The sequence below is a fragment of the Dipodomys merriami genome, unplaced genomic scaffold, assembly GCF_024711535.1.
Source record: "Dipodomys merriami isolate MVZ:Mamm:240054 unplaced genomic scaffold, mDipMer1.0.p SCAF_1175, whole genome shotgun sequence".
NCBI lineage: Eukaryota > Metazoa > Chordata > Mammalia > Rodentia > Heteromyidae > Dipodomys > Dipodomys merriami.
Genome location: NW_027202466.1, coordinates 112,584 through 140,562, shown reverse-complemented (window position 1 = coordinate 140,562; position 27,979 = coordinate 112,584). Strand labels below are relative to the sequence as shown.

General features: G+C 59.5%; 2 protein-coding genes across 2 annotated transcripts in view; both read right to left on the bottom strand.

Annotated features, from left to right (window-relative positions):
- Positions 1–12,274: 12,274 nt before the first annotated feature.
- LOC138822916 (myb/SANT-like DNA-binding domain-containing protein 1) lies at positions 12,275–17,551 on the bottom strand. Its single transcript, XM_070015886.1, has 2 exons — positions 17,232–17,551; positions 12,275–12,515 (listed from the first exon to the last, which is right to left on the bottom strand). The coding sequence occupies exons 1-2, from the start codon at positions 17,549–17,551 to the stop codon at positions 12,275–12,277; spliced, it is 561 nt and encodes a 186-aa protein (XP_069871987.1).
- A 4,530-nt stretch (positions 17,552–22,081) lies between these two features.
- The window catches only part of LOC138822918 (huntingtin), a gene marked incomplete at its 5' end in the record, with an annotated part of 115,004 nt that continues 109,106 nt past the window's right edge, over positions 22,082–27,979 (bottom strand). Inside the window, 3 exons of the mRNA XM_070015895.1 lie at positions 22,082–25,664; positions 26,764–26,924; positions 27,079–27,241. Coding sequence (XP_069871996.1) covers positions 25,451–25,664; positions 26,764–26,924; positions 27,079–27,241 — 538 coding nt within the window. The remainder of the gene's footprint in view (positions 25,665–26,763; positions 26,925–27,078; positions 27,242–27,979) is intronic.

Genomic DNA, 27,979 nt, shown 5'->3' with positions numbered 1-27,979 from the left:
CTTTTGCAACAAGGTTGACTCTTTTGTATCTAGTTTCCACTTGCCAGGCCAAGATGTTTCCACCTGCAAAGGCCCTGGGCCCCTCGTCTGCCCTTCCCTGCGGGGGTGCTCCAAGCAGAGCATAGTCCCCGGCGGGGTCTCAACCGCACATAGCCGCCAGCCTGACACGCAGGGAGCAGAGCCCTTCCCCCCAACACACAGGGAGCAGAGCCCCTCCCCCCAACACACAGGGAGCAGAGCCCCTCCCCCCAACACACAGGGAGCAGAGCCCCTCCCCCCAACACACAGGGAGCAGAGCCCCTCCCCCCAACACACAGGGAGCAGAGCCCCTCCCCCACCCCCACTAACACACAGGGAGCAGAGCCCCTCCCCCCACTAACACACAGGGAGCAGAGCCCCTCCCCCCAACACACAGGGAGTAGAGCCCCTCCCCCCAACACACAGGGAGCAGAGCCCCTCCCCCCAACACACAGGGAGCAGAGCCCCTCCCCCACCCCCACTAACACACAGGGAGCAGAGCCCCTCCCCCCACTAACACACAGGGAGCAGAGCCCCTCCCCCCAACACACAGGGAGTAGAGCCCCTCCCCCCAACACACAGGGAGCAGAGCCCCTCCCCCCAACACACAGGGAGCAGAGCCCCTCCCCCCAACACACAGGGAGCAGAGCCCCTCCCCCCAACACGCAGGGAGCAGAGCCCCTCCCCCCAACACACAGGGAGCAGAGCCCCTCCCCCTCCCCCACTAACACACAGGGAGCAGAGCCCCTCCCCCCAACACACAGGGAGCAGAGCCCCTCCCCCCAACACACAGGGAGCAGAGCCCCTCCCCCACCCCCACTAACACACAGGGAGCAGAGCCCCTCCCCCCAACACACAGGGAGCAGAGCCCCTCCCCCCAACACACAAGGAGCAGAGCCCCTCCCCCACCCCCACTAACACACAGGGAGTAGACTGCCCCCCCAAATCTTGCAAAGCTGCAGCCAAGGCCCCCGCTGCTCTGAGAACCAGGGAGAAAACCACATGGGGGCGTCCTGTGTTGGAGAGGAAGGACCTGGCAGGTCCGCGTGTGCACCTGCGTCGGGTGGAGGAGAGGAGAGTGTCCCCTGGGGCAGCAGACACAGGACTTTCCCTCGCAGAGTAACAGGAAAACCCCACTAACCAATCCTTCTCACCGGCACAGGCTGGAAACACTGGAAACCTTCTAGAAAGCCTGCGGGCCGCCAGGCACCTGCACAGCCCAGGTGCCCACAACACGTATCTCCAGGAGGGACTCGGGGACCACCTGCAGGAGGGCAGGCGGCCCAGACAGGCCTTGCAGCCAGACTCCCGGCCACCCAGCCTCAAACTGACAGGGCAGGGAAGGCCGCACTGGAGGCAGACAGAGGCCTCCCCAGGCTGGGACCTGGGGTCAGCCTGGGGGTCAAGGCCAAGGTGGAACACCACAGACACAGCTGCCACCACAGGGACACCCCCAACACTGACAAGATCTGAACAGAGCGGCGAGGGCTGGGCTGGTACTGGGCCCGGAGCTCCTGCCTGCAGTGTGGCAGTGTGTGTGTGTGTGTGTGTGTGTGTGTGTGTGTGTGTGTGTGGCGGGGGGGGGGGGAAGGGGGAAGACAGAGAGGAGACCCTAGCCGCACAGAAAGAGTGTGAACCCAGGAAAGAACATGGCCGTTGTCCCTGCTGTTCATTTACACCCAGTGGAAGAAAATACTACACAACATGTAAAGAGAAAAAAATCCACCCACAATAAAAACGATCTCAGCCAGGTGAGCTGATGGCTCACACTTGGAACCTTAGCTATGTAGGAGGCTGAGACCTGAGGATCGTGGTTTAAAGCCAGCCTGGGCAGGAAGATTAGTAAGGTTCTTAGTAAGGTTCTTAATTAACCCACCCTCCCCCCAAAAAAAGCTGGAAGTGGAGCTGTGGCTCAAGTGGTAGAGCATCAGCCTTGCTCAGAACAGCTCAGGGTCAGTACGTGTGCCCTTCAAGCCCCAAGACCAGCATAAAAAAAGGAAAGAAAAATCAATACATGGATTGCAAAAGCTTAGTAAACAACAAGCAGGACAGTTACAAAGAAAACACATGCAGGAAGGAATTGTCTGAAACAAAAACTAAAATCTTAAAACAGATACATTACCAGCATTGACACAGCAGTAGAAAAGACTGCAGAGTTCTTAGCAGAAACAATGAAGCCCAGAAAACAAAAGAACATCTTTACAGAGGGGAAACTGTCAGCTGAGAAATCTGTATCTAAGGAACAGATCCTTCCAGAATATTAGCAAGTTGAATTCTACCATGATAGAGTATGGTATGCCTTAGGAATAAAGTTTATTTACCATTTGAAAACAAGTCTTACAATCCAAACAAACAAAATAAGAGTCTTGTGACCATCTTACATCCAGAAGCAGCCTCTTGTCAGACTTTGACATGGGTTTATGAGGAGAACTCTAAACGAAGTAAAAATAGAGGCCAAGTCCCTCAACTTGGCACACCACAGCTGCCTCAGGAGTAAGGCAATGACCTTGCCTTAACCTCTTTTCCACATTGAAGTGGAAGACCCAGCCACAGGAACAAGGCAAGAAACAGAAATAAAAGGTCGTACGAAAGTAGGAAACCATGCTTACTCATAAAGCATGTGACCATGAACACAGAAAATCCCTGGGAATGACCAACAATAAGAGAAAAAGAGCAATTAGGAATAAGAGGGGACATCTGCAGGCTACAGACACAAGCTCAGTGTGCTTCCACAAGGAATCGCATCCTCAGGAGTAAACTTTGTGACGGCTGCCCAGAGCTCTCGGGAGGAAGCCATACTCTACACTCCACGGGCATAAACCATAAGGCTCAATGGTTTTTATGTTTTATTCTGTTTGGTAGTGCTAAGATTTGAACTTAGGGCCTTGGGCTTGCTAGGCAGATGCTTTACTACTTGAGCCACATGCCCAACTCTCAGACTCAAGATCATTCAACATGTCCCTTTCTCCAAGTGGGTCTATGGACTCAAAGATATCCCAATCAAAATTTCAGGAGGTTTTTTATGTTTGTGTGCTGGTACTGGGGCTTGAACTCTACACCTTCCAACTCTTACATTTTTTGCTCAAGGCTGGCAACCTACCACTTGAGCCACGGCTCTACTTCTGGCTTTTGGATGATTAAATGGAAATGAGTCTCAGGCTTTTTTGCCTGGGCTGGCTTTAAACAATGATCCTCAGATCTCAGCCTCCTAAGATGCTAGGATACAGGCATGAGCCACCAGTGTGGAAAGTTAGCAGGCTTTTTGGGGGATAGAAGTTTATCAGCTTTTCTAAACTTCTATGGAAATGCAAATATTGAATAGCTGAAACAGTTTTTGAAAAGAGGAACAAGGTCAGAAGACTTTCACTATGTGATCTGATTTTCTGGCAACTATGGTAATGAAGATCACAGACGGCAGACAATGGACTGAAGGAACTCTGGAAATAGAGTTCCGCCCCGGTTCCGTGAATTGATTTCTGACAAAGGACCTAGAAAAGACCACTAGCGACGGAAATACTTGTAAACAAATGGTTCCAGAATAACAGGTTAATCCTATAAGGAAAAAAGCGGCTCCTGCCGGCCGGGTAACACGGGACGGATGGGGCATCCAAGGGCAGGGCTGCTTCTAGGACAGGACATGGGAAATGTACTCCTGACTTCAGTGAAGGTTTCTTAGGACACAGGAAGCCTTCACCATGAAAGAAAAACTTGGATCATCCTGATTTTATGGAAAGCAAAGTCTTCTGCTTATCAGAAGGCAGCCTAAGCTTGTGCTTCCAGCCTGGATGGAATCCCCGGTTCTGGACTCTGTCCTTGCTGAGTTTAGCGTGGAGGGGCAGAGTGGGATTGGGGGGCCTCCTGCGCCCCTTGGCTCTCCGCGAAGCCTGGCCTGGCTCTGCTGCTGTGGGACCACATGGCTGCTCAGAGAAAGCCGCTGCCAGACTGCAGGGCTGCAACCTGGCCCATGGGGTGCGGCCACAGAGAATATGTGACGCAGGGGCTCAGAGCAAGCACCGGGCCGTGCAGCCAGGAAGGCCGGGAGCGGTGCATCTTCAGGAGGGAGTGTGTATGGAATCTGGGGTGTGGCTCTCCACCTGACAGGCAGCCCCATTTCCCACCACTCAGGGTAGCTGTAGGGGGTTGGGCCTGGGCGGCCTCCCAGGCCTCCCCCAGGCCCCCCTCCTCCCCCCTTCTCCTCCTCCTCCCCTCCATCTCCTCCCCCCTCCTCCCCCTCCTCCTCTCCCCCCCCTCCTCAGGGCCCTGGTCCCAGCCACCTGGGTGGAACGTTTCTATTCTTGGCTGTAACCTAAGCAGCTGCCCATTAAAATTCCATTAGTTTGGAAGGCTTGGGCTGCAGTTGATATTTCTAATTATTGTGAAATTAAAATTGTCCCTGTAATTTAATGATAATTGCCGACGATGCCAGCTGGGCCCCTGGGGCGGCGCTCAGTCCCGAGCCCAACTTGGAAAGTCTCTTGAAAGTGCTTTGAAAAGACAAAGGCTTTTTTTTTTTTTTTTTTTTTAATGAGAGTGGGGCTCAGGCATGCGTCAGAATCTAAATTTCGAGCACCAGTAGCTCTGGGAGCAGGTGGCCGCTAGGGAGAAGCCCCCTCCCCCGCCAGCCCCCCTCCCCTGCCCTCTCACCCCCCAGAGGCTGGGGCAAGTCCGAGGGGAGATTCAGCGTTAATAGGGAGGATCAAGGCACACACACAAGCAGGTAGGACACCACAGAGCACCTTCCAGATGCTGACAGAAGCTGGCTCTGAGGGAGGTATGAAGGGTGGCTGGTGATGGGCACTGGGGGAGGGGAGCAGGGATCCACCCTGCCAGCCCCTCCCTCCAGTCTCCACGGCAGGTGAGAACGCTTGGACGCCCTCCCTGGCGTCTCCGTACATCCTGGCCTCTTCCCCTGTCAGGGTGCGTGCACCCCGGACCCCCTGCCACTGAGCCTGGGTCGCAGCCAGTGGAGGGCCGGCGGGAGGCAGGAGCTCCACCCTGAGGCAGAGGCCCTGGCTGCCCCGTGGCCCGGATCCTTCCTGTCCTGAGGTCCAGGCTTGCGCCACACCCTATGGGCTCCTAAAGCGCCGAATGTTACGGGCGGGGTTCTCCCAGCCCCGCCCCCCCAGCCCCTTGAGCAGGCTGGAGTCTGATGACTACCTCCTCGGGGCTGGGGTGCGTGGGGGGGGGTCATTGGTCCCCAGCTTTGCTGGGATCCCTGGCCTGTGTCCATGGACTGGACCTTGGGGGACCCCGAAGCTGGGGGGCCCAGCCCAGCCACCGGGCTCAGGGGCGGGCAGGCAGATGACACCCCCACAGCCACGCGGTCTGAACCACCACCCCGCTTGTAGGCCAGCAGCTCAGCCTGCCGTCCCTTTGGCTGAAAGTGGCCAGCAGGGGACCAATCGCAGGGTGGAACTTGGAGTGCTTTTCCTGCCACGCCCGCCCCTCCCGCTACTGCCCTGCGGGTTGCTGCCCAGGGCTGGAGAACACAGCAGGTACACAGCCACCGCCTCCAGCCACCAGCTGGCCCCACGGGCCCACAGCCCACCCACCCCAGGACCCGACTGCCACTTCAGCATCTCCTTTTCTTCCTGCCACCAACTTCTCTGTTTAATATTGTGTTTGGCTGCAAATGGGAGAATAACACTGGTCTGGTTTGGGATTTTCTCTCTTATAGAGAAGCCACATCCGCCCACTAGCTCTGGGTATAACCAGACTTTTCCCTTGAGGTTGCTGGGCAGACAGCTCCACCTCACTCTTTCTGTACAGAGTATGGAGAAATGGCAACAACAACAAAAATCCCACCTAGTGGGGCACCAGTGGGCATGCCTGTAATCCTAGCTACTCAGGAGGCTGAGATCTGAAGATCACGGTTCAAAGCCAGCCAGGGCAGGAAAGTCCATGAGACTCTTTATCTCCAATAAACCACCAGAAAACTGGAAGTGGTGCTGTGGCTCAAGTGGTAGAGCACTAGCCTTGAGCTGAAGAGCTGAGGGACAGCGCCCAGGCCCAGAGTTCAAGCCCCATGACTGACCAAAAAAAAATCCCACATACTTGCTGCTTTAGGGGCTAGGGTGGTACCAGAGCTCGAACTCAGGGCCTCAGTCTCTCACATGGCTTTTTTCCCCACTCATGGGTGACGCTCTATCACTTGAGTCACACCTCCAGTTCCTTTGCTTTTTTGTTTTTTTTTGTTCTAAGTGTTCATCAGATTCTGCAGCAACTGCCTTAGATGTCTGGCTTGACTTCCTAGCCTGGAACGGACATGTGGCTGGATTTAACTGAGAATATTCCTGCCCAGAACAAAAGCAGCCTTTAGTTTTACAGAAGATCACTGACACCGATGGCCGTCCGCAGGCTGTGTCGGGGAGCGTGTCCGGAGTTCACCCAGACCACCAGCTGTCGAGGTCCGATAAATAAACTCTGGTGTCCTGTCCCCCCTCCCCCTGCAGGCCCAGCCTCCCAGGGCTGCACCTGCGCAGGTGTGGCCCAGGACCAAGAACCGTGCACCTGCTCCGTCCTCTGCTGCTGGGAGTGGCTGGCTGGCTTGCTTCCCCTCGGGGGCACAGGCTGCTGGCAGCTGGCCCTGCAGGACTGTGAATGGAGAACTGGGCCCTGCAGGACTGTGAATGGAGAGCCGTTAGCAGGGAGGCTGTAGGGCGGGATTCGGGGGACGGCGCTAAGCTGCTAAGCGGGCCTCGGGGACACCCGGCCCGCTGCACCCTCAGCCACTGCAGCCTCCGAGCCGGGGAGGGGGGGCTGGGGGCTGAGCACCGCTCCTGATGATGAAGTAGACTTAGGGATGAAGCATCTTAGTGGCGCTACCTATCTTGCTGCATTTCAGTTATGTTTACTTATCTCTTATCTCGTCTCAAAATGTGAACTCCAGCCCAGTTCTGCTCTTTTACTCAAAGCTATTTCTCTCCTACCTCACAAAACGGCTGCGGACTCTGTGCACTGTCCAGCCCGTCCCAGCTATGCGCTGTGTGGGATGGCTGAGGGAGGAGGTGCACCAGGCCACAGGGCAGGGGGGTGCCGGGGGGGGGCGAGCTCCTGGAAGGGGGGCTCTCCCGGCCCCACTCCACCCTGGATGCCTCCCAGCGGTGGCCTGGGCCAGGCTGCAAGGCGGGTTCCCACACACGCCTCTCAGATAGGGCTGTGGACCCTGAGGGTCACTGGGCACACAGCGTGCAACTCCTCCAATGATCTGAAGCAACATTCTGCTGTGCAGCTTGCTGGCGGAAGGATAGCCCATGAGCCCTCGGCGGGGGCCAGAGCCCAGGCAGTCGGCCTCGTCTGTCCGCCTGACTACACACGAAAAAATGCATTGTTCTTGCAAATGTCCTGGAAGAGGCAGTAGAATGACCAAGCGCATTATTGCTGGAGGCTGGCGCTCTACCACTTGAGCCACAGCTCCACTTCAGCTTTTCTGGTGGTTAATGGGAGATCCAAGTCTCACAGACCTCCTGCCAAGGCTGGCTTTGAACTTTGAGCCTTAGACCTCAGCCTTCTGAGGAGCTAGAACCACAGGCATGAGCCACGCCCCCAGTGCCTGGCTCACAACTAAGCTTAAAAACAAGACCAGGGCTGGAGGAGCAGCTCTGTGGCAGAGCACTTCCCAGCAGACAGCCCAAGCCCTGGGACCCCATCCCTCAGAACCAGCATCAAAACCAGCACCAGCGTGCAAAGACACTCCTGTGCTTGGGCAGGGCAGAGTCAGAACAGGATGATCTGGGAAGTTACTGAAGTGGTCCTTTCTTCTCCAGGTACACGTCCACGGGAGCCATTTCCCAGCCCCATTCCCACACTTTGTGGCCAGAACAAGAGGCGCAGAGCAGACCACAGGCCCGGGGCTCCTGGGGGAAGACTCTGAAGCCCGAGATCTGCAATGCTGCCAGCCAACGCCACGCTTCTCACGGCTCTGCAATCGTGAGGAGTATTAACACAGACTGGGTTTACTGTTTTGAAAGGAATAAATACTTTCCAAATGTCCAGAGTTCAATTTCTAGTAAGTATTCTGCTGGTTGTTGACACTGGGAGCTGGAAGTTTGCCCAAGCCTTGCCCGTGAGTGCGCGGCCTGACGGGCAGGAGGCGGCCCACGGTTGGCCAATCCGATGCCCACCTGCGACTTTCCGGGCGCACTTAGCAGGCCCCGAGGCTAGTCTCCAGCCAGCCCCGGCTGGGGTCCCGGTGCGCAGCCGCACGTGTGCTCACGGGGGTCTCCGTCCACGGGGGTCTCAGTGTGCAGGTTTGGGGGGGAGGTGTCTCAGTGCGCAGGCTTGGGGGTGTCTCAGTGCGCAGGGTCGGGGTGGGGGTGTCTCAGTGCGTGGGCTCGGGGTGGGGGTAGTGTCTCAGTGTGCAGGCTTGGGGGTGTCTCAGTGCGCAGGCTCGGGGTGGGGGTGTCTCAGTGCGCAGGCTCGGGGTGGGGGTGGTGTCTCAGTGCGCAGGCTTGGGGGTGTCTCAGTGCGCAGGCTCGGGGTGGGGGGTGTCTCAGTGCGCAGGCTCGGGGTGGGGGGTGTCTCAGTGCGCGGGCTCGGGGTGGGGGGGGTGTCTCAGTGCGCAGGCTCGGGGTGGGGGTGGTGTCTCAGTGTGCAGGCTTGGGGGTGTCTCAGTGCGCAGGCTCGGGGTGGGGGGTGTCTCAGTGCGCAGGCTCGGGGTGGGGGGTGTCTCAGTGCGCGGGCTCGGGGTGGGGGTGTCTCAGTGCGCAGGCTCGGGGTGGGGGGTGTCTCAGTGCGCAGGCTCGGGGTGGGGGTGGTGTCTCAGTGTGCAGGCTTGGGGGTGTCTCAGTGCGCAGGCTCGGGGTGGGGGGTGTCTCAGTGCGCGGGCTCGGGGTGGGGGTGTGTCAGTGCGCGGGCTCGGGGTGGGGGGTGTCTCAGTGCGCAGGCTCGGGGTGGGGGTGGTGTCTCAGTGTGCAGGCTTGGGGGTGTCTCAGTGCGCGGGCTCGGGGTGGGGGGGTGTCTCAGTGCGCAGGCTCGGGGTCTCAGTGCGCAGGTGCTGCACCCAGTCTCCAGCGGTGTGTTTCATAGTTGGGAGGTGAGCTGTGGCTTCCCAGGTCTTCAGCTTCACTCTTTCCTCACAAGAATTTAAACATGATTTTGTCCATTTCAAAACAAAAACATACATTGTCGAGAATGTTGGAATTAGGTACATAAAGTTACTGGGTTCAGGAGATCGTTGGCCAGCCTTGCGTCTTTCACGGTCGCTCCTTGGCTTCTGTGGTTAGACGCATCCGCAGATAACGCTATTGCTTTCAATCACAGCTCCGTGTGGGCCATCTCTTTATGCCTCATCTCTTTTGGGTGTCATTTGCGAGGCTGAAACTCGGCTCTTGTTGCTTTAGTTATTTTTCACATAGGCCCCACTAACTTTTTGCCCAGATTGTTTTCAGACCACGATCTACATCTGCCTCTGGAGTAGCTGGGATTGTAAGCATGAGTTATCATACCTGGCTTCATTTTCATTTTTAGTATGAATAAACTGGCTTAAAGAGCTCTTGTTTTTTTGTATACTTGGTTTTCCAGGCCTATAAAAACATAATCTGAAAACAAGGGAATTTTGTCTCTTCATCTTTAATCCTGATTTTTTTATTTTTTTTTAACTTATCAATGCATTTGTGTAAATATCAAAACAACATGAAATAGTAAGGTAGAAGTGAGCACAGTTGCCTGGCTCCTGATTTTAGTTGTCAGTGTTGATATGCCATCTGTGGAAGCCTTATCAAGTCTCTCAGCATTTACTCAGAGTCACTTTTCTCCTTAAATGGACCAGCCATGGAGGGACAAATCACAGTCATCAGCACAAGGGGACATCACCAACCGCATGTGTTTTGATGGCTGAGTCCCGCCTGGCCTTAGATTCCATTCTACCACAGAAAGGGGGGGTACACCCCCAGTGTGAGCTGATGCCCCAAGGACACAGGCGGAAGGTTCTAGCACCCAGAAAAGTCTAAAGATGTCACCACACAACTGAGAACCTGCCTGTCACCTCCCCAGGCCTCTGGACTCCCCGCCCAGCCCTGTCATTCCTCCTGTAGCCTGGGAGCTGGCCTCCGGCAGAGATGTGGACACTTCCAGGTCAATTAGCCGCGGCAGTTAGAAGCCGGGGACAGGCAGGTTACTGGGCACCCACAGCTAGCACCCCAAATTAAGAGAATTTTTTTTGGTCGGTTGTGGGGCTTGAACTTGGGCACTATCCCTCAGCTCTTCAGCTCAAGGCGAGCACTCTACCGCTTGATCCACAGTACCACCGTCCAGTTTTCTAGTGGTTTATTGGAGATAAGAGTCTCATGGACTTTCCTGCCCGGGCTGGCTTTGAACCGTGATCCTCAGATCTCAGCCTCCTGAGTAGCTAGGATGACAGGTGTGAGCCACCAGCGCCCGGCTCAAAAGAATTCTTAAATGTGGTTTACCTGAGCTACAAGCAGACTCCCCCAACACTACAAATGTTGGAATCCTCCATCATTCGGGGGTCACCCCACTACTGTTCAGGAGGGAGTTGGAGCACTTGCACCAGCCCACAACGGTCCACAGTGCCCAAGGCTTGCTGGCTCTTGCTGGCTCGGGGCGCAGACGTGTCAGGGCAGCTAGAAACCAGAGGCGGGGCCGCGGCCTCCACAGCAGCGGGGCCACGCGCTCCGGGACCCGAGCGGCCCACTGCCTCCAGCAGGGCCATCTCTGGCCACAGCACTTGGGGTCGGGACAGTCCTGACCACCAGGGGCTAGAGGATCAAGCGGACCGTGCGTGTTGCTGCCTCTGGGCTGCACGCAACGCCCCGCCCCGCCCCGCCCCACACATGGGGCACCACGGTCCCACACCTGGCAGAGCCCCTGCCACTCTCCTGCAAGTGGCGCGAGTGACCGTCCACGGGGGTTTACACCACTCTCATCCCAGCACAGGGCACCCCCCACCCCCAGCAGCAGGAAGGGGAAACATGGCACCACACCGCCGCTCGGACCCACCGTCCAGGGCACCAGTCAAGCTGGACGCCATTCGTGGGATGTGCCCAGTCCCAGCCTCTCGTGCGGCTCCGGTGGCAAAAGCCAAGCCCTGGCCAGCGACAGGATGAACCCAGCTGGGGGCTCTCAGTACTTGCCGAGGACACGCGAGGGGACGCAGGACGCACAGCCACTGCCGCTGGGGCAAACCCAGCCAAGCTCCTCCCTGGAAGGCTACACCCAACGTACACCAGGCGAGAACGGAACCACACACTCGGGGGGCAGCAGGGGTCGAGAAGGGAAGCGGGGGGGGGGGGGAGGATGGAAGGAATAGGGTTGAGCAAGATGCAGTGTACTACTCATCACCTGACGTCTGCAACTGAAACTTCCTTTTACAGCTACGTAGTAATCATTTTTTCACAGGGTCTGTCTCTCCTCCTCCCTGCAGGCACACGGCCCTGGGTGCTGGCCGCGGGTGGCAGCCCCCTTGCTGCTCCTGGGCCTTGCCCGGTGTCCTCCGGCTTTGCGGGTGTTTGCATTGGCTGTTCCCTGAGTGCACTGCTCTTCCCAGCTCCACATCTGGCTCCATCTTCCCTCCAGCCGATTCCCCACATCACCTAGCACGGAGCATGGTCTGCTATGGTTTCTGCACTGTCTGGCTCCACTGAGGGGAGTCTCAGGCCAGGAACCGTGTCTGTCTCTGGGGCCGGAGGATTCAGGTGTGTGGGCAGCAGGTGGCATGCCACTGGCACTGGCGCTACCCCTCGGGGGGGGGGCAGGTCCGGCTGCAGTGCCAAGGGCCCCCAGAAGGCAGCAGGGGCCTGTGGGGGTGTGCCAAGACAGAGGCGATGTTAGGGCTGATGCAGTGGGCCCTGGGTGGGGGGACACGGGTGCCCCCTTTGGCAGTGTGTGTTTCTGGACGCCAACCTATGTCCACTCACAGGCTGACGCTGCCCCTCGGCACAGATGCAGCTACTAGGCCTTCAGGCTGTGCCGGAAGGACACGTTCACCATCAAAAGCTCCCAGTCCCCCTGCCCGTTACTCTGATGATGAGCAGACTGCAGAACATTCTGACAAGGAGCGATCCTGGAGGCCTTGGCCTGGGCCTGAGGAAGGGCGTTCATGCTGGAGATGGGACCCTGGCTCCCAGGGCCTGATGGGTCCTCACAGAGCCCTTGGGAGGGGCATTTGTAGGAGGAGCAGCCCGTGAGGCCTGCTTCGGCTGGCCGTCTCTCGGGGCCCTGCCTGGGAGAGCGGGCGCTGTGCCCAGTGAGCCAGATGACGGGCCGCAGGTGCCCGCCGCCGCCGCTGCCGCCAGGCCTAGACGTTGGACTTGGCGATGATCTTCTCGAGCAGGCTCATCATGCGCTCCTGCAGCTGCAGACTCTGCACCTGCAGGATGTTCTGCTGGTCCAGCACGCGGCGCACCTCGCGGCACGTCTCCTCCATGGCGCGGCTCAGCCGGCGCTGCTCCTCCAGCATGGCCTCCAGCAGCCGCAGCTTCTTCCTCTGCAGGTGGCAGCTCTGCACCTTGCGCTTCTTCACTGGCCGCTCCTCTGACCTGTGGGGCCAGGACAGCAGCGGCTGTGGAGCGCGGCTCACAGCCTGGGGCACCCGGGGCCTCACGACGCCCCTTCCCTCCCCCCGCCCCTGCCCTTTCGCTCTGCTGACCTGATGAGGCCCTGGAGCCACGGCCCTGCCCTGACAGGAAGCAGGCAGCGGGGCCTGGGCACTGCTGACCCAGGGACAGTCCGCATCCTGCGCTCTGGGGGCACGAAGAGGCACAGTGGCCCAAGATGCCCCAGCCCCTGGGCTTGGGGGGGCCTGGCCTCAGCAGACTCGGGGTGGACAGGCCAGCCCGGGACACGGGGGCAGCTGTGTGTGTGGCGCTTGGTGCTCCCCGGGGAGGCCCGGCCCAGCGAGGCCCAGCTAGCCTTGGGCAGATGAGGAAACAGGCACTGGGAGGAAGGGCCTGGGATCCGAGCCCTTGGTCTCCCTGCAGCTGGAGATGGGACCTGGAGGTGGGGGGGTGGGTGACACAGCCCACAGGCTCCTCCCAGGGCCCGGAGCTCCGGCAGAAGTGGGAGGTAGAAGAGCGCGGGCCCGGCTGCCCGTGGAGCCCGTAGCTGGGGTGGCAGGCGTCCAGTGACCCTTGCTGAGAGCCTACCCCACGCCCGCCCGCCTGAGCCGAGTGGGCAGCCCGCCTAGGGACAGTGGCGCCCTCCCCAGCTCTGCCTGTGCCTCGGGCAGCTGAGCCTGGGAACCCAACTCAGCCATCCAGAGAACAATTGGCCATAAATCCCACCCCGTTTGCGTCTGGGCCCTTCCGTGAGAAGTCTCCAGTGGGAGGCAACGGGCGGTGGCATGTCGGCCGAGGGTCCCCCGACACGGACGCCTCCCCCACCTCGGCTCCCCAGAACTGAAGATCGTGACTCAAAGCCATACTCTTCCCAGTCTCCTCAAAGCTCGTCAACTCCTATTTTAGCGTGAAGGCCCACTGTGTGTGTCCCTGCCTCAGAAGCGCCTGCTAAGCTGGCTGGCCAGCCCTGCACCCCAGGGTGCCTCTCGTGCACGCGCTCTGGCTCTCCGCTGCCCAAGCGTGGGAAGATGGGGTGGGGGCGCCACCGCTCTGGAGGTGCAGCCCAGCCCCTCCTCCATGCTGTGGAGGGAGGGGAAGGCCCCCCCCCCCGGCAGGCCCCAGGGGGGCGGGCGGGCTGGAAGTTGCCAGCCACCCTCTGGGGAAATACTGGTTCATCCCCACCTAACAGAAGGGAGACTGAGGCAGAGAGGTCAAGGAACTTTCCATGCAGCTAAGGAGCCCCTTGGGCCTGGGGGCACTAAAGCCCGGGCGGGCGGGCGGGCGGGGCACCCGGGTGGCGAGAAGAAGAAAGACACACTACCTGAACTTAAGGGACAGTAAGCTGGAGGAGCTGTCGGAGCCATCGTCCTCAAAGCGGCCTTCGTAGGAGCACTGGGTATACGGTAAGTACAGAGGGGTAGACTTAGCAGACGGCGACAGAGACGCCTCGGTCTGGGACGTGGAGGGCCCCGGCTGCTGGCCATCCGGAAGTTTGCCCTCACAGGACTCGGGGACCTTGGCCAGAATCCTATCAATGGCTAGGTAATAGGGCCAGTCCGGTGGGACGGACTCGCTATCTGTCATGCATTTTAATTTCCTGAAACGAGAGACACAAGAGCCAAGGGTGAGAAACAGCTAGTGCAGCCCGTCCCGCCTGGCCCCTGGGCAGAGGGGTCGCCAGGCTCCAGGACCCCAGGGTGAGGTGTGTGCCAGCACGGCAGGAGCCTCCACAGCCAGCTCGGGGGCCCGGGACAGCAGGATGGGGGTGGGGGGCACTGGGACCTGAGCAGCCTCCTGTTAGCAAGGCAACACAGCCAACATAAGGGTGTCTTCGGGGGCAGGGACCCGCTGCTTTCGGGTTCTAGATGCTGCAGTGCGTGCACACTGCTTTTCACATGCGTACCAGCAGTAATGAAATGCCGTGACTAGATGGTGTATTATACACAGGGTCAGAAGGCATTGTAACAAAACAGAATCACAGGAGCACAGGCCACAGTGTCCACAGCACTGAGGCTGAATCTGGTCCACGCTACTTTGTTGTATGACCTTGGGCAGGTTCATTAACCTCTCTGAGCCTCCACTTTCACATCATTAAAATGGGGATGAAAGAGTAAGCCCCTCACAAGATGGAATTCATCCATGCTCAGCGCCTAGCCAAGAGCACGCTAGTTTCAGTGTTGCTGCTGGCTGAGCCTATGGGAGCCAGCCTGGGTCCTGACCTGCCGCTGGGACCCCATCGGCCTGGGCAGGACCCAGATCCCGACCGCACACTGGACATCCGGGCACACGCCCCATGCTTCGCTCTACTCCGGCCCCCTGCCAACAGTCAGCACAGTGCATTTGTGCCCGGGGTTGGGCCAAGGCCCAGGCCTGCGCCCCACCCTCTCTGCACAGGAAGGGAGGCCTCAGGGTGGCTGGCTGTGGCCAGCCAGGGTACAGGCCACAAGCCAGGGTGGGTGGGGACCTCTGCCTAACAGACGGGGTCTCCCAGTGCCTGCCAGTGCTCTCTCCTAGGAGAGAGCTGAGGGCAGGCCGGGCCCAGGCCCGGCCCTGGCCTCACAGTCACCTGTCTCCACGGCTAGATCCTGCATGGACAGCTGCCAGCAAACAGGCACAGCGGAGGAGCAGGGCCGCTGACTCCACCAGGCCACAGGTGGAGGGGCTGGCTGTGGGGAGCCGGCAAGGCCTGGGGCTCCTCCCACCACGTGGACGAGGCCCACGGGGCAGCAGCTGTACTCCTGACAGTGGAGGTGTGTCCGACCACCCTGGGAAGGGCGTGGGGAAGGTGAACCTCACACCTGGCATTCCATCAGCCCCCCACCCCCGCTCCCCCACAGCTACCCCTCCTCCTCCTCCCCCATCTGCCTCCTCCACCTCTGCTGGCCACCCCGTCATCTTCAGCACAGAGGCCCAAGTGGTGTTCCAAAAAACTATGTCCCATGGTTAGTATGATAACCTTCCTATACAAAGAGTTCTGGAAGAAAAAGAAATATGCAGTGGAGAGGCTGGGATAGAAACTGTTCACCCAATCACAGCGTCATCTTAAGACGCTCTTAAGGTCTGTGTGGCAAGACGCTCTCCCTATCTGGACCTCAGTTTTCCCCTTGGTAAACACGGCTGATAGAAGTGTGTGCACGCCTAGACCACAGTGGCTGTTGAACCCCGTCCCCGGGGCCTCCTGGGCTCTCAGACTCCATCTCCAGGGCTGGAGACAGAATCCCTCCCCTGGGACGCTGAAGAAGGCTTTCTGGATAAATAATGAATAACTCAGCCAGGCGCCAACTGGAGCACGCCCAGGCCACCACTGAGGAACTGAGTTAGAAGGGAGGTGGGGAAACGGTGCAGGCCGATCCTCACTGGGTGCTGGGGCCGGGGCCCAGACGACAGGGAGCCAGGCAGAGCAGCGCCGGGCGGCCGTCCCCACGTGCCTGTCCATCGCTGGACAGCAGCCGTGCCCCAGCCCTCACGCCACCCGCGGAAGGTTCAAATTAATGGCAGTTCTGCTCAGTAGCTCCTGTCAGGCTGACCAGGGGAGGGTGTGAGGGTCAGACGATACAGACAGGCTTCAGACCCCTCCTAAAATCAACACACGTGGAAATGGGGTCTCAGGGCCTGAGGGACTTTCCAGACCCCAGGAGACCTGCCTGGCTCCCAGGAGGCCGGGCCCTGAGCAGGGACTCCCCTCCTGCCTTGTCCGGCCCCCCCTGGGCTGGCGTCTCCCTGAGAGGGGCGTGGAGCTCCTTCCTCTGTGGCCATGCTCTCAGGCAAGTGTCTACACAGCACCTTGTGAGGCCGGGGTGGCGCCTGCCAGCTGGGGACCCAAGGCCTCTGAGCAGCCTGGACAGGCCTCTCGTGGGCCCAGTGCCGTCTGCCTTCAGCTCCTACCACGTGCCTCACTTCTACACCATGACCTTCAACCCTCCTGTAACCTTCACCCCATGCCCCCCAGTTCATAACCCTGACCATCCACGACCCCTAACCTGCCTATGATCCCTTCCGGATCACCTTCACGGCCGGGCCGTGCATGGTGGTTTGCGTGTGGGGTCACGATGCTGGTGGCAGAGGGGCCCTGGGCACACAGGCCCCTGCTGTGGGGCAGGGAACAGCTGTCCTGGCACGAGCCACAGGAAAAGTTAAGGGAAGATCTAGAGATCCCCAAACCAGGAGTCCCCAGGGCCAGAGCCAGGCTCTACCCCTGAGCTGGGCATGGGGTCAGCCCCCAATGTTCCCTTCACCCACCCTGGGCCTAGCTCAGATGCTGTTCAAAGTTCCAGACCGGGCCAGCCAGGCCTGGGAGCCGAGCCTTCTCCCTCTGGCTCGCTCTGCCTATCTCTACGGGGGGGCCTGACGCTGCTGAGCTCAGGGACCGTGGCGGGCGGGGCCCAGCCTGGCTGGCGGCCTGCAGCTCCCGCCTGGGCAATGTTACCCCCTGAAGCGTTGTATGGGAAAGGACGCCATCTCGGTCACACCAAGCATCAGCCCCAGACCCAGGAAGACGACAGCCACCCAGCACTCCCACCCGGGAGTTCCTGACCAGGCTCCTGCTCTTGCTGGGCCTCCATTTCCCGGCCTCTCCAAGGGCAGGCCGCACACACGGTCAGACGAGGCCATCTCACCCATGGACCCCTGGTGACCCGGGGTCCGAGGTGGCCAGGAGCAGGCGAGCGCAGCCTTCTCCTGCCGCCGTCCCTCACCCACCTGTACTGGAAGGTCATGTTGGTGATTTTGATCTTGATCTCTTCGCCCAGACGGCGCTCGCCGGTCATCTCGAAGAGCTTGCTGGCCATCTTCTCATATACCTTGGCGTTGCGCTTCGTCTGTTTGAGCTCCTCGAAGAACTCCTCCCAGACGAGCATGAGGCCGCGCATCTCGGCGTCCGTCCAGTTGCGGGCCCGCCGGTGCTTCTCCGTCGGAGGAGACACAAGGTAGCTGGGCACCTCGGCGGCCGCCATGCTGGAGGCCCCTGCGGGGTGAAGGACGGTGCTCAGGTGAGGCCCCAGGCCCGGCCAGCGCACCATGGGCGGAGGCAGTGCGCTTGCTCCCTCGCTCGCTCGCTCGAGGCAGCTCCACGCTCAAAATGGGGCCTACATCTGACAGGCAGGAATTTAGTTAAAAGCTTTTAAACGGGAAACGTCATTTTGATGTCACGTTTCCATAGCAACAGAGCAACGGCATAAGCTACAACAACAGAAACCTTTTAACTGAAAGCACAGGAATCAGGGCCGCACTGACGGGCCATCAATATTGCAGGAACCGGCCGGGCCCCACCTGCAGCCCAGCTCCCTCTTCCTCTCACCCGGCTGGTCCTTGGGCCTCACAGCCCCTGGGACAGCCGCTCCGTGGGCCCAGCAGGCTTCCCTGAGGCCTCGTGACACCCCACATCTCACCTCACCTGGCTCACGCAGGCCAGGGAGCTGGGACAGGGCAAGCCGAGCCACAGAGAGGATGGGCAGATTGGTCCAGAGGAGCCTATGGCTGCCCTGACGAGGGGGCTGCTGGTGCTGTGGGGTCCCTCACTCTTCCCAGAAGACCCCACCAGGCTGGCCTGAGGGGGCCCCTCAGGCCACTCTGATAGCACGAACTCTTAAGGCCCTGCTCCCCTCATCGGCCCCACCCACTGAGCACCCTGAGCCTCAGGTCATGTGGATACAGGGAACCAGGCTAGCCAGAGCCCAGCCCCGGCCCTGTACGCAGTTCAGGCCAGCGGGGGCCAAGTCCTCCCCTCGGGCACAGGCAGGGGCAGGAGCCCTGCACTGGTGGTGGAAACAAGCACCGTGCGGAGATGAGGAAGAGCCCTCGGGAAAACTGGGAAAAGCCTAAGAAAACTCATGGGAAGCGCTGGACACCCCGGCAGTACACTAGGGCCAGGTGGGGCGTGCAGGGAGCTCCTGCAGAGCCACGACCACAAGGCTGTGCAGGGGACACAGCACCCAAGGTGGGCCGAGGGCCGGGCTGGGCACGGGACGCCTGCCTCTGCAGGGCTGGGCAAGGCCCGCACCCCAGGCGTCCATGGGAGCCAGGCCGGCAGGAGCGCGCCATGGAGGGTCTTCCAAGGGGAAGGCTTGCTTCAGGGCATCCATAGCCAACACTTAATTTTTGCCAGTCTGGAGCTTGAACTCAGGGCCTGGGCACGGTCCTTGTGCCTCTCAGTGCTCAAGGCTGGCGCTCTACCACTTGAGCTCAGCACTACTTCTGGCTTTTTCTGTGTATGTGGTGCTGAGGAATCAAACCCAGGGCTTCATGCATGCTAGGAAAGCAGTCTACCACTGAGGCACATTTCCAGCCATGACTAACATTTAAAAGGTAAAACTCAAACAAGAGTCCATGGAGCCCAAGGCCCCGGCGGGCCAGTACACCATCGACAGGCCTGCTAAAGCCCATGTCCCCCAGCTCAGCAAGGGAACGGCGAGCGACTGTCCGTCTTGGACTTGACCAAAGGGAGGAGGAGCTGCGCCCTTGGAGAAAGGAGCACACGGGGCCCATAAGCAACAGCAGCTGACCCAGGAGCTGCCCAGTCTGGCTGCAGCATGTGGCGTGGGGAGGAAGCCTCATGGAAGTGTCTGGGGGACAGCAGGTGTCCGTGGCAGCCCCCGGAGGGCTCACTGGCCTTGCCATTCACCCCCACGCCTGGTGGCGCCCCTTATCTGGCTCTGGGGGGAGGGACTCGGGGATATGTACCCACCACCCAGGCATGCAGCCCCCTCCAGATGCTCACGGCTGCTGTACTTAGGGCGCTTGTGATGGCCCCCTCGATTCCACTGTGCTACGGGCAGTCTTTGGTCCTGCTGCTGGCCTGCCAGCTCCCCGCCGCCCTCTAGTGTCCAGTGTGGGGCCTGGGCCTGGCTCTCTGAGCTCGGAGGAACATGTGCAGGGTGCTTAGAGGGCCCCTTTCTCCAGAAAGCCCCTGCTCCTCTGGCACGGGAGTGGATGCTGCGGAGGGAGGCTGGGGACCGGCCCCCTGGCCTTCGCAGTCATGTGGAATTGGCCCCCGCACGCACGGAGAGACAAACAGCCTCGGAGTCCAGCCTCACCACAGCCCCTAGCCTCAGCATGGGGACCACAGGGCTGAGGGGGACCACCAACCCCCAGCACAGCTCCTCCAGCATCCTGGGGGAGCCATGGAGGCCCCTCGGCCCCACCCAACCCCTTCCACAAATCTCAGGGCTTGAGCTGGCATGAGGCCCTGGCAGGGGACAGCTGCCGATGGTGGATGGCACTACTGGCGCTTGGGTTCCCGTAGCCAGATGTTCCTAAGGGAAGCGCCAGTACCCCTGCCTGCCCGAGTTTGGTGGCAGTGTAACCAGCAAGGGCCGCCCCATGCCCCCTCCCAACCCCAGCAGCACCTGCAGAGGTGTGGCTAGGTTCCTACCTTCTCTTCTCAGCTTTGGGGTACACTGGAGCCTTAGAACAGGGACCGCCCAGGGTGGGGGCTCCTCTTAAGCAGAGCCTTCACCTGGGCCTCCAATAACAGGAACATACTGGATTGGCCAAGCCAGTGCCCCCGCCTAGGGACCTGTGCCTGTCCCAAGGGGTGCCCTCCATACCTTGGCACAGCTGCATGGCCTGCTGGGACCTCAGTCGCTGTGGGACGGGCCCAGGGTGGGTGCCCGGCAGCACCTGCAGGGAGAGGGAGCAGTCAGCCCAGAGCGGGAGCCGAGGCCCGGGGCCGGGCGGACTTGCTGTGTTCTTGGGTCTCAGTGCTCCCTCAATCACGAGGCTTAGCCCAACGCGGCCCACCTCACTCAGCATTTGTGGCACCTGCTCTGCCTGGGCTGGGCCAGGCTCAGGAGCACAAGGCCCAGGACAGAACACGGACAGCACGCCGGGTGCCAGGCGCATTCTGGAGCAGGTGGCTGTCCGCCAAGCCTGGGCTCAGGGGAGGAATTTGGAGGCTGGAGAACAGTCTGGAAGGCCTGGAAGCACGCATGTACCAGTGCGTGTGCCAACATGTATACACACATACCTGTGCATGTGTGTCAACACACACCTGTCAGAGTGTACAAGTGAGCAATGGCCAGAGGTAGCAGGGCCAAGTCCAGGTGACCTAGAACAGCTCAGAAACTAGAACTGCATGGGAGAGGCAAACCACCCCTGGGGGGCTGGGAAGGGTCCTGGGTGGACAGCAGGGGACTTGGGGGTCTAGCTCGTACGCTGGGGGCTGCCATCCTTCTGACCCAAGACCCCGAACTTTTAGCCCTGTCTTGGCTGACAGGCTGCCCTGACCCACTGGCCACATGGGTCTGGCATGGCCCGAACGCCTGCTCTGCAGGAAGCACAGGCCGGCAGTCCTGACGCGCTTCAGGAAGGTGGCCACGCCAGCGCTGGGCTCACTCAGGTCCCTGGAGAATTCCTTGGTGCCTCACTGCGCTGCCTGAGAGCCTTTCGAATCCGGTAACCAGTGCTCCCTGCAGCTCCAAGACACCCAGAGCTGGCGTGGGCACTCACCTCACACTGGCCGCCACCCTCACCCCATGCGGTTAGGCGCTTCCTTTGGGAAGGTGCTTCAGAATGCTTTCAGAAGGAAGACATAAAAGCCGCTGCCGGCAGGAGTGTCCGTCCCAGGGGGTGGTGGGAGAAGAGGGGCCTAGCCACCTGCCTCCAAGCCCGCTCTGGCCCTGTGTGGCTGCTGGAGCCAGTGGGGCACGCTGCCAGCCTACACCAGGGGGCCTGCCCCTCTCTCATCCAGTTGGCCCCATTCGGCAGGCGTGTCAAAGGTCTGCTGTCCACACCTGAACCAGGGCGAGGGGTGCTTCGTTCCACTAGTGATCTGAGCTCAGCGAGTTCCAAAGGGCGGGGCCGCTGGGGGTCCAGGAGTTTAGTGACCTCCCGCCTGCCCCCCACCAAATGCACATGTGGTAGGGCCACTGACAGGGAGAGGATGGGATGCTTAGATCACAGCCTGGACCTCACAGAACCTGAGGAGGCTGCAGGCCTCTCCTGGCCTCACCCACAGGGCCAGCGCCTCTGGGGAACCGTGACATCTCCCTCCAGTTAGCTGCAAACAGCAGGCATTCAGCAAGTGCGCACCGAATGCAGGGCCGGAGGCTACGACCCTGAGCACCAAGCTCTGGGGAGGGGCCTAGGAAGGCACCGAGATGAACAGAGCATCTGGACAGGAAGGACCTACAAGCTGCAAGGGATAGGGCAGGCACCGTGGCCAGCACAGGCTGAAGGTGGGAAGGCCAGTGTTGGGGGTGGAGATGGGACTGGGTCAGGCACACGGGGGCCAGTAGTTAGGAAGGGGGCCAGAGAGGCCATACAGGGCCTCCAAAGCCAACCCTGTGCTGTGTCCAGAGCCTGGGAGCCACTGTGGAGGCAGAAACAAGGCCATAGCCAAGGCCTGGCCCAGTGAGCTTCCAATGTCATCAGAGCTCTGCCAGTGCCATCTGCCAGAGACGGAGGCAGAGGCAGCCCCCTGGCCCGGCCAGGCCCAGGTTCCTACCTTCATCACTGCCCCTGCTGTGGCTGGCTGAGGTGTGCGAGCAAAGCACGCCTCACACAGTACCACCGCGGGGAGGTGTCCGCGCAGAGCATGCCTCACACAGTACCACCGGTGATTAATTGTTCCTTTAATTTGTCTGTACAGTGTCTGCAGCAGTTTAAAAAAAAACAAACAACTAAATATACATCTCATGTCAGTCCTTCCTCTTGGAAGTGGACAGCCAGGCCTGGGCTCCGGGACTCGCCCATCCTGGCCCTGCTGACTCCGGGGAGCCGATGGCCTGCTCCCGGCGCTGCTGCCTGCGCGTGCATGCGCGCGTGCACGGCTCACAGCGGCAGTGCGCACGGGGCCTCCACCATGGCCACAGCTGGGCGGGCACATCCCCAGCACCACGACGCCCAGCCAGCTCGCAGCACAACTCTGTCCCCACACGCCCAAGTTTGTCAGGCCCTGCCTGGCCCTTCTAGGCCCCCTTCAGTTGTCACAAGTCTGTTTGGGCAGCTTCTGCTCAGCCTCAACAGCTCTCCGTGTCTTCTGCACTGACCCTGGGCGGCTCGAGGACCCCGAGTATGGGCAGTGCCGGCGACAGTCCCAGTAGGGAGAGACTGAAGTCCACGCGGGGATGTCTGCCAGGAGGAAGCTTGTGGGTGGCAAGAAGAAAGTACCTTCCACCTCCACAAACACCTGGCTAGTCCCAGACCGCCAGGTGGCCACGAGCCAAGGTATTGCTGTGTAAGACCCAGCCCAGCCGGGCTCCGTGGTGGGCAGGCACCGGAGGCTCCCCAAGAAGTCCCTGTGTGCCTTCCGGTGCCTTCCCTCCTGAGGGGTGCAGGTGCAGGCAGAAACAAGAGCAAAAAAGGACACTTGACAGCTGGGAAGTCACCTACATAGGCCAGCAGAGCCAGCAGAGAAAGGGAGGCACATTTTTGGAGAAGAAACATGCTTAAGTGCATTGCCAGATAATTCTACCCTGGTTTCAGTAAAATCTTTCCTGATAGTACCAGCAGGAAACAAAAATAACCTTACCTCCCCACACACACCAAAAAACTGACCACCAAAAGCGGTATTTTCAATGAAATTTCAGAATCCATACATTTGGAGGAACTTGATAAAGTCTCCGGTCCTTCTGCGGAGTTGACCAGATGACGCCGCTTCCTGCGGGCTCCCTGGCGGCGGGCCCCTTCTCTGTTGAGTTCCGCTCCTCAGGTGCTTGGGTCACCCAGCCAACGTTCCATGGCGGATCTCAGTTCAGTGCCAGGAACCACACAGGTGCGTCCAGAGGCCTGGCACATCTGTCTTCAAGTGTGTGTGTGTGTGTGTATACAAATAGATTCGTGTGTGCTTGCACATGCGCACACCTTACACGATTAGACACGGGAACTCATGTACATCTCGAACACAGGGCAGGTCTTTGGGTTGACGTCCCCACCAAGAAGGGCTATCAGAGCCAACAGAACCAAGCCGAGCCCAGGACAGGACCCCGAAGGGCACGGCTCCACACTGTGCACTCACAGGGTTATTTCTCACATGTAAGCACACAGCCTGGAGCAGCATCTGGCCTGTTGGAACAAGCTGGGTGTGGGGCGGTAGTCCACAAACACTCCCAGCAGGCATTCATGGGGAAAGCTGGGATGAGAAGCAGGAGTCCTGGATAAGCGAGAGAGCTGGTGACCTCCTTACTTCTCACTAAAACCCGCAAGGTCCTCCTCAAACTCAGAGCCTCTTCTCTGCTCAGGTCAGCTTGGGAGGCCCCTGCCGGGACTGGCAAAAGACTCAGCAGTGGGGCTGCAGTGGGGAGTCCCCTCCCTGTGCCCCCCCCCCCATGAGCACAGTGGGCAACTCTGCATTCTGGCTGTCCCCACCTCCCCTCTCCCCCCAAGGGAGTGCAAGGGTCTTGGGCAGTTGAAACATTGACAAGACTGACAAGCAGTTAACTAAAAGCTCTCTCCTTTGGAAAATAGTACTGAATCATCATGTACCAAGGTAAACCCTGAAACATCAACCACTGGGCTAACTAGCATACAGGTCACCAACCATGCAGGCTAGCCTCCAGGGTGCAGGGAGGCAGTGACTGTCCTACCACCAAGTCAGACAGTAAGCAGAACTTCCAACTCAAGCCAAGAAATCAGAGAAAGCCTTTCTGTCCTGGGTTCATCTTCATTTACAGGGGCACTCCAGGGAGCTCTGATGGGCTCGCAGAGCGGTCCCTGAGCTGAGCTCAGCTGCCACAGACCCCTCTCCTCCTTGCCGTCTCGCCCTGTCTGAGATGGAGCCCCTTTGTGGGCTCTGATGCAGATCTCTGGGCTGAAAGGCCTGGGTAGGCGCAGAGCTGGGAAAGGAAGGGAAAGAGGAGGTGTTGGGAGTTTACCCTTACCACTTACTGGAACACTATGCTTTGTTCTTGACTAACAGAAGCCTAGGCAAAGTAGAGCACAGTGACACCCTGGGGCTGCCGGTCAGGTACCTATTTGGACCCACTGTGCAGAACAGGCAAGGGATGGTGTATTCAACACTGCTGGCCAGCTCCATGGAGACCACCACCTGGAGTCAGCTCAGAACTAGTTATCAGAACCAACATTTCTGGGCGCTAGAGACCGCTCACGGCCGCCCTTCCTGACAGCGAGAGGAGTGCTGCAGTGCGCGCAGACCCGGACGGCGGACAGCAGGTCTTCGCCGCCCCTGGAGCCAGCCCGAGGAAGGGAGGAAGGGTTTCTGCTGTGGGCACCCGACGGCAACCTCTGTCTACATTCTAAGTAAATGTGAATGCATAAAAAAGGGAGACGTGCCACCAGGTATTAGGATGCTACAGGAGGCACCGGCTGAGCGGACGGAGCAGCTGGAGGGGGCGTGGCAGCCTGGGGCCCTCCCACCTCCAGGGACGTGATCACATGCAGCACAGGCCTTGCAAATCACACACTTTACACGGGCATAGGAAGAGTTACATTTAAAATTAATCTCTTTACTTACAGATAATTTTTAAGTCCTGAGAACAACAGAGAACAGGAGACAGGAGCTAGGCGCCTGGCACCCTAGCCCCAGCTGGCTGCACACCACAGCGTCTGTGTGCGGACACCGGTGCACCAGGCGTACCCTGTTCAGGAGACGCGAACGTGTGCCAGCCCACTGGGCTGGTGGGAGTCTGCCTGCGGGACAGGAGGGCTCAGAACCAAGACTCCTGCCCCAGGGCAGCTGCCGCCTGGTGAGCACTCGAAGGACGCACACCCCACTGACTGGGACTGGCACCAGAGACAGCAGGGCCAGGACGCAGGACGCAAGCTCCACCCCCGACACGCACATTCCCTGCATGGCCGCCGTCGCCGCTGCAGAGCACTGCTGCTATGAGTTATCCCACACTGCTAGCTGCCCCCCAACAATGCAAGCGGAAGCCTGAGGTGAGGCAGGCGTGTGCTTGCACGCTCGGTCCAGGCTCCCGGCTCTGGCTCCTGCAGCTACTAAGCCATCCTGCCACAGGTGCTCAGCAGGCGGTGACCTTATGGACGTTTCGCAAACACGTAAGTAGCCGATGATACGGGCCTCCTGGTGTGGCTACCACTTCAAACACAGACTGGAAGGCCCTGCGATCAAACTCCTCCTCTATCTGGTGTCTGTAGAAGTCTGTGGCAACCAGGCAGAAAAGGTTCACATCCACCTGCTCCAGCTTGCCCATCCTGCTGATGAGGTGTGGAAGGCTGGCGAGGAGTCAAGGGAGAATGCTGGCAAGGGTGGGGAGGGGCTCCCTGGGGAGCCCTGTGCGCAGGCTGGCGGGCTGCAGGAACACCAGCACCTATGCCCCTCTCCCTGCAGCCCAGCTCTCCCACACGGCAGCACTTACCTGACACAGTGCTGGTAGCTGGGAGCCCCGCGCCCCGGCTCAGTGCAGGGAAGGCCGCGTGTGGCTGCTTGCTGGTCTGGCCAGCACAAGGGAAGGCAGGGCCGAGCTGTCGGCACTGCCGCAGCCACTCTGAGCAGAGCCTCTTGTGGTCTGCTGAGGGGAGGGGTACTAAGCCGGGAGCTCCTAGCTGGCAGCACTGTGGGGCAGGAGCTGGCTCTTCACTGAGGACTTTCCCTGGGAGGCGGCCATGGCACAATGACACACGCTAATGAGAAGCAGCACTGGGAAGAAAGCCAGGGGGCAGAGCATGCTAGTGGATGGACCACCGCAGGGCCAGGGGCTGACCTGAGCCGCCCCTCCTCCACCAGCCACTAACCCTAACCAACACGGCTGCCACACTGCAGCGCCCCCCCCCCCCCCCAGACCTCCCTCCTCGAAGCCTGGCTGGCAAATGGCTGGCCCTTCTGTTTTGTGTCCTGTCCATATTTTATGTCTTTGGGACTGGGCAAACATCACCTTGATGCTGTGGGGGTCTAAAATGTTAGGTTTTAAAACCTTCAGCGAAACCTGATACTGGGAGAAAATGAAGGAGGAGATGACACTGTTCAGAAAGGACTGTACTCATCACCTTATGTAACTGGAACCCCTCTGTACCTCAATTAAAAAACAAACAACAGGGGCTGGGAAGGTGGCTCAGTGGTAGGGCGCTTGCCTTGCATGCCTGAGGCCCTGGGTTCGATTCCTCAGCACCACATAAGCAAAAAGAAAAAAGCCGGATGTGGTGCTGTGGCTCAAAGTGGTAGAGCGCTCGCCTTGAGCTGAAGAGCTGAGGGACAGCGCCCAGGCCCAGAGTTCAGGCCCCACACAAACAAACAAACAAACAACAAAACAACATCTGAACCTAATGCCAACAGAGCAGGCAAGGGCTGGCAGGAGGTGAGCACAGGAAAGGATACATGGCTGAAACCCAGAAGCTGGTAGATGCGCTGACAAAAAAGCAGGAGAGGCTCCACATGGCCATGGCGACAGGCGTTCTCTGCGTGAAGTTGGACAGGGACAGCATGACCCAGTCCCGGACCATCGATGACTGTCCCGCGCTGTGCAGAGTCTGGAACACCTAGGGAGGAGAGACACAGCTAAGCGGGGCCGCGCACACCGGCTGGGGCCTGAGCTGCTGCTGGTTAGGACTGGATGGCCCTGGCGGGCGGCGAAGCCAGTGGAGACCTGGAGCCAGCTCCACCACTGCTCCTTCCCTACCCAGTCGCCTGTACCTTGTGCACCACGGTGGCCATGAACTGCGGGTACGGCTGCTGGCTGGATAGAAACTCTCCGATGACTTTGTTCATGACATCCTGGGGCGGGAAGAAGTCGTCCAGGAACTGAGGCAGGATCCTTGCCACCACCCTGGCTTCACAAGGAAACCCCTTCCTGATCCTGGAAGGGAGGCATCGGGTCAGAGCATCGCCCTGGGCCCCGCCCAGGGCTGCCCTGCAGGGATGTTTCCCATGGGGCTCAGGCCACAGTACAGTATGAGGTCTTGAGAACAAATTGTGACATTCTGGCCCTCCCTCTGCTCTCCTCACTGGAGAGGTGAAGGCCGTCAGTGTGCTGGGCAGACCTGGGACTTCCCACCCCTTGTGGGATGGATCACAAAGAGGGATGTGAAAGTACTAGAAAAAAAGCCAGCAGGAATAGCATTGGGTGACATCAGAGAACACATTTTCCAGGTCCAAGTACGCTATGGACTCCTCCCCCAGCTCCTCTCTCTTCCTTCTCTTCCTTCCTTCCCTCCTTCATTTTAGTGGTATTAGGGTTTCAACTGAGGACCTGCTAGGCAGGCACTCTACCATTTGAGCCGTGTCTCCAGCCTGTTTGCTCTGGTTATTTTGAGGTAGGTTATTTTAGTCCAGGCTGACCTCTCAAACGGCTAGGATTACAGATGTGACCCACCAGCATCTAGTTCGATGAACTTTTTTTTTTCTTTCTTTTGGTTGGTCATGGGGCTTAAACTCAAGGTCCAGGAGCTGTCCCTCAGCTCTTCAGCTCAAAGCAAGCGCTCTACCACTTGAGCCACAGCGCCACTTCCAGGCTTTTTTTGCTTATGTGCCCATTATTGTAAGGCAAGTACTCTACCACTGAGCCCCCTTCCCAGCCCCTCCATGAAATTTTCAA